The sequence below is a fragment of the Moschus berezovskii genome, chromosome 5, assembly GCF_049115385.1.
Source record: "Moschus berezovskii isolate FMDL1 chromosome 5, NW_MosBer_1.0, whole genome shotgun sequence".
Lineage (NCBI taxonomy): Eukaryota > Metazoa > Chordata > Mammalia > Artiodactyla > Moschidae > Moschus > Moschus berezovskii.
The window spans coordinates 77,020,923-77,034,704 of NC_142464.1; the positions used below are offsets into that span (position 1 = coordinate 77,020,923).

At 40.4% G+C, this 13,782-nt stretch overlaps 1 protein-coding gene across 5 annotated transcripts in view; it reads left to right on the forward strand.

Annotated features, from left to right (window-relative positions):
• Positions 1 to 13,782, forward strand: part of DCUN1D4 (defective in cullin neddylation 1 domain containing 4) — a 70,913-nt gene that overhangs the window by 21,014 nt on the left and 36,117 nt on the right. For 4 of the 5 annotated variants that reach the window (XM_055434348.2, XM_055434347.2, XM_088836332.1 and 1 more), the window contains exons 2-4: positions 2,135 to 2,205; positions 2,377 to 2,416; positions 11,338 to 11,452. In XM_055434348.2, the coding sequence (XP_055290323.1) occupies positions 2,135 to 2,205; positions 2,377 to 2,416; positions 11,338 to 11,452 (226 nt within the window). The remainder of the gene's footprint in view (positions 1 to 2,134; positions 2,206 to 2,376; positions 2,417 to 11,337; positions 11,453 to 13,782) is intronic. The other variant, XM_088836330.1, reaches the window with a different exon arrangement.

The window sequence follows — 13,782 nt, forward strand, 5'->3', positions numbered from 1 at the left end:
TTAGACTCCAGAGTCAGGTTGTAAAGCTCAGAGTGTTATTTTGGCAGAAACTGTGTGTGTGTGTAAAGGCGGATTTAGCAATTTTAATTTGTTTAGATTCTCCTGTGTGAATTTTGGCAGTTGAATCAGCCGGTCTGGAGACCTTATTGCTTTGGTAATCTTTGGCAGACTCCTGTGTATCCTCAGTGAAGACAGAATCTAGATCCTTAAGTTTTCTGGTGTGTTTTTTTTATTTTTTTGTGAGTCCAGAAGTTTAATTTATATATCAAGATATTACTGTAGTGTATCGTTTGTCTTCCAGATTTTAAATTGAGAGAGTACAAAAAGGGAGTTTATGGCTTGGTCATAGATGCCAGGGGAGTGGGGGTAGGGTAAGATTAAGTTCCCCAAAGCCTTTGCTACTGCTTCTAGCTTTAGAGCCCCCTCCTAGGTTTTTGAAATAGAAGTGTAAGTACATAAATACACACACGTATATATATGTGTGTATATATATATATATATATATTCAAACACCCCAAATGTTTTAAAATCTTTTTCTGTGCAGTTGCACTAATTAAGATGGAAAATCAAGGTCTGCACATGTTTATGTCATCATTTACCTTAAATATGGCTCAACCATTCAGATGCTAGATAATTAACACTTGTCTGTATTTGAGGTCCTTCGCTGGCTGTCTCTCAGCCAAACACTCTGATTCTTTGGCCCACTCTCAATGGCTGTGCCTGTGGCGTCAGGCTGGGGGCTGCCGTTGGTCTGGCCAGCGCTGTGCACGTGTCCATGTACTCTCATAGCCCGCTGCTCCTGACAGCGGTGTGTGTATGTCAGGGACTCTGCTGCCTGCTGGCCCCTCTGCCCTCCAGGCCAGGCCAGACCTGGATTCCTGGCACAATTTAGAAAAGAAAAGTGAACCTTTCTAAATACTGGCAGGCAGGTCAGCTTGCTTTCCAGCCCAGAGAGTCCAGCTCAGTGGAGACAATTTGTGTTGTAGTGTTGGCTCCTTACATATGACATGCATCCTAAATAAATACTGCAGGAAAGGGTGATTTTCTTTTTTCTCTCTCTCTTGTTTTTATCAGAATAGCATAACTTGGAAAGTTACAGTATCTTTTCAAGGTTACTTTCAGACTAACGTTTACTAATCGTTATGAGAGTAAAGAAAAGGAACTAATATAAATCTTGATATTTTATGAAACCGCTTCTATTGATGCTTATTCAAATATGAAAATTGCCGTCGACTTTTAACTCCTATTCATATAACCTACTATGTAGGCAAGCATACTCTTTATGAAAAACATTTGAAATTGGATATGCAGAAGCCGAACATAAAGTTTTACATTGTGCGGTATTGTGTGGTAGAGCAGCTTGACTTTGTCTTTTCTGTATGATTCAGTGTGCAATCCTGACGTTGTTAGAGATGGCGGGTGGAGACAGTCTTTGATTCTCTGTGAGTGCAAGTTCTGCCACTGTGTTACTGGCTCGGTGGCACATTTTACTGTTGCAGTGCCAGGAACTATAGACTCCATCCCAGGGCCCTGGCCTCTCAGACAGGCCACTTTCAGGCCAGCCCTTTGATTTATCTGTGTTTGTTAAACAGGAGGGGGAGGGGCCTAGATTCCATTTCTGCTCTGTGTTGTGTAAGAGTCAACAAAATATGTATATTGTAAGAAATGTCAAGTGATTGAGATGCTTTCCTGTTTATTTTCTTGCCAGGAGCTTGTATTGTGCTTGTAATTCTGGGAAGGAGAAAGAGAAAGTGAATATGGTTCATTTGAGATCTGTCTTCTATTTGTGTTACTTGATTTGCCAGCATCAGTGATATTTTTCTATTAAGCTTAAGTTTGTTGCTGATAGGATGTTATAACCACTGAAGTATTTTTGTTCTGCCTTAAATTCACATGAAAATTTCATGAACTGTATTTTAACATTTGGTTGGGAATTTAACTTTATTGTCAGACTATTTCTAGCAGATAGGTTGGCAGTTGTATGTTGTATCTTATTTAATAAGTATCAAATATAATGGTGATAGTATTCAGTTGTGTCAAAACATTTATTTCCGCTTTTGAGCTTTATTTTTTAATAGTCTTTTTGCAGTATGGGAAATAAATGACACTGAATTTTCCCCTTTTTCTTTTAAAGACTTTCAGCTGAACTCTCATCTCTCAACACTGGCAAATATTCATAAGATCTACCACACCCTTAATAAGCTAGTAAGTCAATTTTTTAAAGACAAAACTACCAGCTGTTCAGTTGTTTTAAGTGTATTTGATAAGAATTTAGATTATGGATATTAAGATATCAGCTGTTTATGAAAATACTGAATTTTAAAACTTACTGTATGGTGTGTACTTTCTTGGTAATAATGAACATATTTCTTGCAGAATCTAACAGAAGACGTTGGCCAAGACGATCACCAAACAGGTATCTATAAATGCTATCACTACTTAATTTTCAATAAGCTTCCCAATAGTTATGAAGGAGAAATACTAGCTGAGACCACTCCATGTTATTATAATACATCCCGTTAGCAAGTTGTTCCTTGGTTGAGGATCTTTCTCAGGGTGTAGAGAGGCAGCCATGCCACAGTTCCTTCCCAGGAGGAAATCTGTTTTAGGGCTCTGGTTTATAATGGAGTACTTCAGTTCCTTTAACGGGATTGGGGGTTCTCCCCAGTGGTTTGAAGGTAATCATTCCTTTACTAAAGTATCTTAGCTTATACTAAAAAGTAGTGCAGTTTGAAAGATTTTCCATAAATGCTTGTTGACTTGAGATATAAAATGAGTCGATAGGGAGATAGGAGTGTATTTGTGTGTTTTGTATGGGTCCTGAGGATTTATGGGCTTCCCTGGTAGTTCAGACAGTAAAGAATCCACCTGCAGTGTGGGGGACCTGGTTTCAATCCCTGGGTTGGGAGGATCTCCTGGAGAAGGGAATGGCTACCCACTCCATTATTCTTGCCTGGAAAATCCCATGGATAGAGGAGCCTGGCAGGGTACAGTCCATGGGTTTGCAAAAGAGTCAGACACAGCTGAGCAACTAACACTTTCTTTCACTTTGAGGATTTATGACTGGGAAAATTGAAAGTGGATTATTGTAAACAATTCTCTAGCCCTTTGGTTCTCCAACTCTGCTGCTGCTGCTACTAAATCGCTTCAGTTGTGTCCGACTCTGTGCGACCCCATAGACGGCAGCCCACCAGGCTCCACCGCCCCTGGGATTCTCCAGGCAAGAACATTGGAGTGGGTTGCCATTTCCTTCTCCAATGCATGAAAGTGAAAAGTGAAAGTGAAGTCTTTCAGTCATGTCCGACTCCTAGCGACCCCATAGACTGCAGCCTACCAGGCTCCTCCGTCCATGGGATTTTCCAGGCAAGAGTACTGGAGTGGGGTGCCACTGCCTTCTCCAACTCTAGCTGACATTATAATCATGGTGGAGGGAGGGGCTAGTTTCAACGGGTTGCTCAGCTCCTCGTCCAGAGCTTTGGGGTAGGGCCCCATAATTTCTGTTTCTCACCAGCTCCCATGTGATCCTGATGGAGCTGGTTTGGAGATCACACTTTGAGAACCACTTCTCTAAACCATGATGATCACAAAGTTCAGAAACTTGTACTTGATCTATAGTTATGAATATTTCCAGTGAAAGTTATTAAAATATATTTTAAAGTTTTTGAAAGTTAGCATGGTAGTATACGAACACATGCTTTTTAGAGAACTGTTAGCTTGCTAGAGAATAGCACAAAAGCAAATGAAGGAAAAAGTCATAACCCGCCTTTAGTATGCTGTTTTAATACTTATTCTTTTGGATATTTTTGTACCTGTGTATGTTTTTATAGTAGTAGAGTAGTGTTTTTTTTTTTTTTTTTAGCATTGGTGAGCTCATACTGTATATATACTATATAGCATCGGTCTCTTTTTTTTTCATTTAATTTTTTTATTAAAAAAATATTACCTTGGAGGTTGTTGGGATTTAGAACTCCCTACCCTTCTCTTCCAGACTGGTTCAGGATCAACTGAAAATTAGGCATGATAAGATGGATATTGAACTAACAGTTGTGTTGGAAAACACAGCTTAGATGAACAGCAGAAATGCAGAAGCTTTTCAGTATTTCACCTTAATTAGACAGCCTACACACAATCACTGCCATAGCCAGTAGAGCACCGCACACCTGTCCCACTTCTAACCCCCCACTTATGGCAGTGGAGGGGTAGCAGCTTCTGCTGGCAGGCTGGGCTGAAAGGGAGTTCAGAAGGGGCTGGGCCCCTCTGCTCAGTGCTCCCTACCCAACATTACCAATTAGATCAGACATTGCTCCTTCCAAGGGAAGGAGTGAGAGAAGGGGAGGTGTGTTTTAGAAGGCCAGGCCACAGAGGGTCCCGTCACCTGATCTTTCTGTTTCAGTAAACATAGGTCAGGACAGTCAAAAACAGTTTCCTCAATAATTTTAAAAGCACTGTATGCACATGATTTTAAAAGCAGTGTCAAAAAGGTATAAAAAAGCAAAGGTTCCAGTCCAGTTTTATGAGCCTCAGCTCCCACCCCTTGACTCTCCAGAGAGAACTCTTATATTTTTGTATTTGTTTCCCAGATGATGGCGATGATATATTTTCCTCCAAATACAAGTATATATTTGTATATGCCTCTTGTTTTGTCACTCAGTGTATCTTGGAGATCTTTTTATAACACATTTATGAAGCTTTATTTTTAATGACTTGCATGGTTTTCTATCTTGAGAATATATCATAATGTGTTTCTGTTGATGCACACTTAAGTGTGTTTAACTTTTAGCTACTACCAATAATGCTGAATATAATTTTCAGGGCCAGTTCTAATAGTTAAGAAAAAGTACATTTCTGTCTTCTTATTCTGGAAAAATACATTGGTAGGCACTGGAGATTTTTTAAACTTGATAGTTGTTTTGATTTTTTAAAACTGAACGTTTTGTTGGTAGAGTCTTTCGGCTGTCTTTCCCTTGGCTACGGTATGAAACATCTAAGTTTTGGATCTTGTACGTTATTTAGTTAATGTTGAACTTTGGATTTAAGTAAGTATTGTTACTGTAGTAATGTCACATTTAAATATTTAACCTGAATGTGACGGTTTAATAACTGGGGGCTATAATTCAGAAATAATCAAGTGGAGAGTGTGTTTGGCCTCGTACCTCCTCTTTTGCCCTTGGGGACAGTGGATGTGTCTGATGTTTGGTGTATGACTTGCTGGTGCAGTGCCGGGTACCTCATACATGCCAGTCAATGTCAATTAGCATTAGTAATTTCTTAGAGTAGTCCATTTCATTAACATTTCCCCATCTGGTTATAGCATCACTTGTGGTTATCATATCTGACAGAGCATAACTTGAAAAATTAAACAACATAAAGTCTGTAATGTTTGGAAATCTGAGAAAGTTAATCACTGTAGGGCCTCTTTGAATCTCTCCGTTCAATGGTAGACTGAGCAGTTTCTGTACCAGCTGTATATGGAAGAGCTAAACCAAGTGCAAGGGGCCAGTATCTTTCTCCTCTCTTTTAATACTTTTCTTTGGTTCTTTCAGTCTTCCTGCCTCCAAGAAAAGAAAAAGGGGAGAGAGCGTGTACATTAACATTGGAGAAATAGCCCAAAATAGTGGGCATGAATTTAAAAAGCCAGAGAGGACCAATAGTAATAATAATAGTGAAGGAGGATGATAGATGTTGGAAGTCGTATTGTTTAGAGAGACAGGAAAGGAAATTTTTTGGTCTTTAATAGTAGGATAAAAATTGCACCATTGGACACTAAGTTTACTCAAGCAAGTAAGTAGTTCAATGGTATGTTCAGGAAAATGAAATAAAATATTTTGATACTGCGAAGATGTCTTAAAATACAACCTGTTTATCAGCTTTGGAGGAGGAAATGGCAACCCACTCCAGTATCGCCTGAAAAATCCCGTGGACAGAGGAGCCTGGTGGGCTACAGTCGATGGGGTGGCAGAGTCAGACACGACTGAGCACACTTGGATTTATCAACTTAAATGGCTATACCATTGTGACATTGTTCTGTGAAAAAGCTATATGAAAATTATTGAAGTGGCAGAATGAACATATAAAATGTTATTAAGTGAGTCAAGGCTATATGGATACAACAAACTCATAATAAAAATTTGATAGTGAGATTTTTGTATTGGAACAAGCATTTATACTAAGTTAAAGTCAGAAAAAGATCTCTAATTGTATAGAGCTCTTATTTGAGGATGAAACTGGGCTCACAATTTAATATGTCATAGGAGAATTAATTCCTGAACAGGACCTTTTTTTAACGTGAGGCCCACAAGCAAAATGATTAAATTTTAAAAAGTAGTGGAGCAGCTACTTAAATACCATTTATTAGGAATAACATACTTAGTTAAATTATTATGAAAACAGCCAGCTGCATAGGCATTAAAAGGCTTTGTGGTTTGATCCAGGTGAACTCAATTTGCTGTTTAAAACTGATTTTTCTGGGACCAACTATTAGATATGTTTAAAATGTTGCAGTATTTCTAATTGTTTAATGTAATAAGAGCTCCTATTCATTGATTTATTTGAAAATATGGTCAGAGTTATTTGAAAATATGGTCAGTTAATAGATTAATTTATTTATTCTCCTTAAACACTGAACCAAAAAGAAATGAACCTAAACTCAATCATAAGCTTTGGTTAAAAAATGGAAACACTTTCTGTTGTCTTCCGAAGGATCATACAAACACTTCAGCATCAGAAGTGTTTCTACTGAGGGGAGGGTTTCAGAGTCACTGTCTATCTAATGGAGAGATATTGCAGACTGAACACCAGAATGTCTATCACTGTAATGTGAGGGAGCCTGAATCATAGTTTGGGATTACTAGTTGAGATTATTCATCCCTTCGTCTTCCTACTTCTTTATTATTGTAATGAAAAGGCCTTTCCTTTTTCATAAGTACCTGCCAAGCGTTTCTAGTGAGATTTACGATGGATTCCTAAAATCTTTTTCTTTCCTCTTTTTTCTTTGTTGTTGTTCAGTTGACCCTTTGTGTCTGACTCTTTTTGACTCCATGGACTGCAGCACGCCAGGCTTCCCTGTCCTTCGTGATCTGAAGTTTGCTCAAATTCATGTCCATTGAGTCAATGATGCGTGATTGGCAAACACTGGAAACTTGTAACTCTGATCATTTCCCCCCAGAAAGGCTATAATATGATTGAAAGAGAAACCAGAGTATTAACTCTGATCATTTCAAATGAATTTGTGGGTTAGTTAGCTTTTATTTGTTAATTATTTATGAATAGGTACTTTTAGGAGCTCAGTTTACTGGCCAGTTTTCTTATATGTTGAATTGGAGTGGTAATAATACCTCTCAGATTTGTGATGATAACTTTGAAAGTGTTTTGTAGTTATTAATTGAAAACTTCAGCCTTAATATTTTGCCTCTTTACATATAATGGCAGATTATTTGTACCTAAGTGGATACTTGTAGCAGGTTAAAATAGCTAAAACTTCTTTAAAACAGATAAACATTCCATAAGATTCTTGTTTATATTATTTGCTTGCTAAATTTTCAGTGTAAAAATAAGTGTAATTCAGGTAGATTAAGTGATTCAGGTTCTGAGGCAATAAAGTCTAAATTTAATGATACAGATAAATACAAATTTGTGAAACATTCATTTGGATTTAAGTGTCTTGATTATCAAAAGGCATCACAGTTATTTTAAGAAGCAAAAATTCTCAAATATTTGTGTTAAAAAAAAAAAAATCCTACCTGCCAGGATACTTGAGTCAAGTGCTTGTCTTAAGTGATGAATGGGGAAAAAAGTCTGGAATGGTGGTGTATTACCTGTTCATAGGTGTTTCAAATCTCTGGAAATGTACTGACTTCTTAGCAGAATTTAATTTACAAATGTTTTAGGAACACATTTACTCAACAAATGATTCTTGAGAGTCTACTATAGGATATATATATAGTGTATTACTGTATAATGATACTGTATTAGCTGCTGTGTCTGCACAGGTGAACCAGACAGAACCCTGCAAACCAAGGTGTACTTTTGTGCATGGACTTAAATATCTTGAGTTGTTGCTTTTGTTCAGGTAGGATCCCTGAAGCCATACTGGGGGTTTGGGGCTACCACACCTTGAGTTGTATGCTCTCTATAAGTTTTTGTAGACTTGGTTCATATCACCAAATTATTTTAGGTCAACTTGTTTTCCTCAGCATTAAACGCTTGCTTTTAAGTTAGCCTGAAACTTGAGTCATTGAGTTCCAGGATTCTGCCTGTAGAGCTGTGCTGTGTCATCCTTTGTGACTTTTCTGGGATGTGAGTTGGACACATTCTTCCTGTGAGGTGGGGGTGAGAGGATCGAGGAGCCAGTGGGTGCCTGAACTGTAGCAGGCGTTGGGAATGAACAGACACTGTTTCATTGTGAAGGACGGCCCTGATAGTCACTTACTTATGCCGATGATTAGAGCAGAGACATCTGAACAGGGGCCACGTGAATAAATAAAAGAACAAAATGCCAAATTTGAGATGCTTTGGGGCTAAAATATGAATATGTTTTATGCCAGGAAAAGTGATTTGTGAAACTTTAACAGAAAGCATTTATTAGTAAGAAAAAAAAAAAGAAAGTTGAAAAAGTTAGTTAACTTATGATGGCAGTGTTTCCACGAAGAGGCAACGGTAGAGGAGCTGGTGGTGGATCAGATCTTACTGGTGAATATTGGTGGCAACATTGTTTTAAATGGTGGTCATCTTCCCATGGGCTGGGGAGAGATGTGCATTTCCTCTGTGTTCTGCAAACACTGGTGGGAGTGAGAGGTCACTGCTGGACGAGATGCTCAGAACCTGACTGTGACCAGTGCCAGGAGACAGTGTCTCTCCTTCACAAGTTCACATCCAAAAGGGAGAAGCAAGCCTCAGGCTGCTCCTTTCCGAGAAGCGTGGTAGGCTTTCTGGCAAGTTGGGTCACACTTTTTTATTCTGCGAGCCCCACCCCGAGGCATTACTAGACAAGAATAAGTCTTGCCTGTTGACGGTCTTCAAAAGCTCGGGTCTCTGCCCCTCTCAGACCTCTTGCGCGTCAGTGTAAACAGGACTGGGTTTCGCAGGGAAGACGGACGGGTAAGTATGGTGGCAGCACTTGATCTGGCTCTTCTGCTTCCTGTTCTTGCTGCTGTTGTGAGAGAGATGTGAGGGTGTCTGGTGTCTCTGAAGAACCTTCTACCCCCACCCTGGTTGAACTCCGGGAAGGGTGGCTGAGGGTCATCTTTCCAGCCTAGTGGGCTCTACCTGTGCACTGAGGAGCCAGACTGGTCCAATAGCCGGTGCTGGACCCCCGCCTCGCTGGCTCCATTGTCCTGGTTTGTTTCAGGAGAGGTGCTTTTTGCTGGCCTCTTCCTAAAGTACATCGCCTGGAGGTGGAAGCCTGAGTGTGTCCAGGATTTAGGTGCCAGTCCCTGCCCTTGTTCTTTTCATGTTGGAACTGTTAGCTACTGACATCTCTCTCCCTGCCTTCCGAACAGCCTTCTACAAAGAGCTGTCCATGCTTTGTAGATTGTTGGGTTTCTTCCCCAGCCTTAGCCCCTCCGCCTCCACCCCTTGCGGCTGCATTTTACTGCTGCCTCCCCCACCCGAACCCACTGCCTAGCGCACTCCTCCTCCTTAAGCCTCCGGAAAGACAGTACACTCACTCAGGTTTTCTCCCCACCCAGGCCCTCATCTTCTTCTCCCAGTCCCCAGCATCCACACTCTTCCAGGCTCTAAGGGCTTCCCTGGTAGCTCAGCTGGTGAAGATTCTGCCTGCAATGCAGGCGACCCCGGTTTGATTCCTGGGTCGGGAAGATCTCCTGGAGAAGGTCTAGACTACCCACTCCAATATCCTTGGGCTTCCTTGGTGTCTCAGATGGTAAAGAATTTGCCTGTAATGCAGGAGACCTGGATTTGATCCCTGGGTTGGGAAGATCCCTTGGAGAAGGGAACAGGTACCCACTCCAGTGTTCTGGCCTGGAGAATTCCATGGACAGAGGAGCCTGGCGGGCTACAGTTCATGGGGTTGCAAAGAGTCGGACATGACTGAGCTACTTTCACTTTTCCCAGGCTCTGGCCTCAGTCCCCTGCTTCTCAGCCTCTGCTGCTGTGGCCGTGTGGGAGTGACTGAGTGGTGGCAGGGAGCCAGGGCCTCGCTCCTGGGCTGCCTGGGTTCCATCCTTCATCCCACCTGCTGCTTTCCAGCCACTGCTTCATCTCTCTGCCTGAGTTTCCTTATTTGTAAGAATGGGGATGCTAAGGATGCCCTCCATCGTAGGGTGGTTGTAAGGATCAGGTAAATGTGGAGCTCTGGCCTGAGCATATACCTCTCTTGTGAAACTCAGTTCCCAACATCTGTCTACATGTGACGCTTGGCACCTGAGCCCTTGCTGAGTGGATGTTTTTCCCTCAGAACACTCCTGAGAAGGTCTCATTTTCAGATAGTGAACCAGAGACCCAGGATAGGTCACTGGCTGCCCAAGCCACATGACCAGGTGAGGAGCTGGGGCTCATGCCCAGAGTGCAGAGCACTCAGCCCCTAGTGCCCACTCTCTCAGGGCCAGGCCTCTCACCAAGGTCCTAGCGGATGAGCAGGATGCCGTCAGAGTTCACCACTTAGCATTTCCAAGACCTTGGGACGTCTCTTGAATGCCTGATCCTTAGCTTTTCCCATCTGTCAGTAGAGATCTTTATCTCTGCCCTGCGTGTCATTCAGGGTTATTGTGGGAACCAATGACATATCTCTGCTAGTACGTGTGCCAAGATGGGGTTGTAATTGTCTTTTAATTTACCGTGGTTTAAAACAGTCTGAAGTGAGACTGTCTGAGTTTGAATTCCAGTTTTGCCACTTACCTGACCTTTTTCTGCCTCCATTTTCTTATCTACGTAGGCATTATTATTCTGTTTTCATTAACTTGTCATGAGGTTAAGTGAGTTCATACATGTAAGTGTTAAGAGCAGGGCATGCTGCATGGTAAGGTCTCAACAGGTGTTCTGTGATGGTGTTACATTTTTAGTATCTTTTACCAAATTGAAGTTATGTCTCAGAAAACCCTGACCATAAGGCCAGAATCTTCTTCAAGTGGCGAAACAAGCTAAGAAGTTCTACGGAAGTTTAGATGAAGATCATGTCAGGCTTTTGCCCTAAATCCAAACTGTATGTGTAACATTTTCTCAAAGAGGAACTAAAACCATATTTTCACCTTCTGGCGTTTACAGTAACATATACACCCTTTGTAGCATAAACCGTGAAGGCTCTTCATTCAGTGGTGATGTTCTTTAGAAGGGTTTTGACGTGGCAGTCCTTACTTTTGTGCTTTTCACTGTGTCTTGTAGGAAGTCTGCGGTCTTGCAGTTCTTCAGACTGCTTTAGTAAAGTGATGCCGCCGAGGAAAAAGAGAAGACCTGCTTCTGGAGATGATCTATCTGCCAAGAAAAGCAGACACGATAGGTACGTTGCAGAGACAGTGGATCCACATTGATGGCATACGTGCCAAAGAGGCACATCGATCCATGAGTTCAATGTGGGCCTTCCAAGTACACGAACACCAACTGGAATGTTGTTTTGGTTCTGCCAGGCAAACTTTCAAAGTGTAATTATTTCGTGATACTTAATGTGTGGGTTCATGAAATAAAAACAAATTAGGTAATCTGGGTTCTTAGAAATGTCAAGTTTTATCTTAGTCCATTGATCCACCAAAACTGGTGTAGAGTTTCTTTCTTTCCTTTTAAGGACTTGGTGTCTGTGCCCATTGACGACCTCAGGATTGGTATGTATCTGTTCTTTAAGAGGGTTTCACTACCTGCAACAGGAGCAGGATTCCCGTAGCTGCTTTTGCAAGGACCTGGGCCACGTGGCTGAAGGGAACTGCCTGTCCCCAGTGCTCTGAGCCTGCCTGGAATATTAGCTGAGCTGACATTCCTTCTCTGAAGAATGAGGATTTGTTAGGAACCATGAAAAACAAGACTGTTGAAACCACTTCTCTTTCAGACAAGTGACCTGCTAATTTTGGTAACTCCCAAGGTCCGTTAGGTTTGCTTATTTTAGACATTTTTACTGTTTCAGCCAGATTTTAATGGCCACTTTTGTTCTCTCTCTCTCTTTTTTAAACAATGAACAAACATCATAGTTTTAATCTTTTCTGCCTTTTCCTATCTTCTTCCATTCTGGCTGTGTAGGTCATTTCACTTCACTGATGTGGCCCGAATTGCCATATTGTTAATCAGAGGGATCAGATGACATCTTTCTGCTTCTTTCTTGTTGTGATGTTTCATATACTACGACTCTTAGAGGGTTAGAGAGATGGACTCTGAGAACATGAAAATTGTGTCACTGTTCCTATCTCAAATGAGTGGAAAGTATTATCTGAAAAAACTGTAGCCGTGATTTAGAAGATAATCACCAACATCATTTAGACCAGTGATTTAGCTTTATGACGCCAAGCTCCTTGACCATTTGGTGGTACAGATATGATTAGTTATCACATAGCATGACTGTATGTAGCACTTACTATTTTTCACTGGAGTCTAAATTCTTTTAGTGTGATAAAGCCAGTTTCAAGTCTGTACAAGGCTGAATTTTCTTCACTAATTCAACAAGAACAGTATATCTCAACAGTCTGAATGTAGAAACAGATAATGAGAACTGAACAGTCTAATATAAAGCCATATTTTTAAAACATTTGCAAAAATGTAAAATAATGCCCCTCTTCTCACTTATTTTTAAAACTAGAATTATTTTTCATTAAAATACAGTGTTTTAATACACACACAAAAAACTGGGAGCTGAGTTGCAGAAAGGTGTGGGGTACTCTCACTGAGAGTAGCATTTCATTGGTCACCCAGGGCATGGGGAGCTAATTCTGTAGCTGGGTGATTTAGTTGAGTTTCATTCTTGGTCTTTTTTGGAAAAACTTTATTTACATACCACAATGTGTACAGTTTTAAGTGTACAACTCAGTAATTTTTACTAAGTTAGAGTTTTTCAACCATCACTACAAACCAGTTTTAGAAGATTTCTCTCACCCCAGTTAGATCCTTGATGCCCACTTACAGTCAGTCTGTCCTTATTCCCAGCCCCAGAAATTCACTTTCTGTGTCTTCATATTTGCCTTTTCTGAACATTTCACATAAATGAACCTTTATATGAAATGCCTTTTTTTTTTAACTTAGCATAGTTTTTTTTTGAGATTCTTCCATGTAGTAGCATGTATTATTATTTTTTTTTCTGAGTGTTATTCCAGTGTCCTTTTTTAGGCAGAATATTGTCAAGTAATTCAGACATTATAGTGTCTTATATGGATCTCCAGTTAATTGACCAGTTACAGACTTTGAACTGAGATAGAAATGTCCAGACCCAGGACTAGAGCAAATCTGTTTGAACCCCTGGCTGGTATCCACCTTTGTTTCCAGGTGGTATGGCTGCTTTTTATAGAGGAAATACAAAACTAGTGGTTTGTGGTTTCAGTATCTTAATACCCTATAACATATTTTGGGGTTTTTTAGGTACGAAAACCCAGAATATCTAATTAGCAGTATATACAGATATCATGGTGAAAGTCTCGATCATGAATAAATGCTCACTTCAAAAGAATTATGTGTGATATTATATGTTATGTAAGCAAAAGCTGTTTTCATAAATGTTCATATATAAATAAGGGATAAAACTTATAACTTTTCTATTGAAATCACTATTTGTAATGATACTGCTTCTTTTCCTCTCCCCAAGTAGGGAATGTCTTGCTCCTCAGCCCTATGTCATCATGAGATAAGGAATTCCTG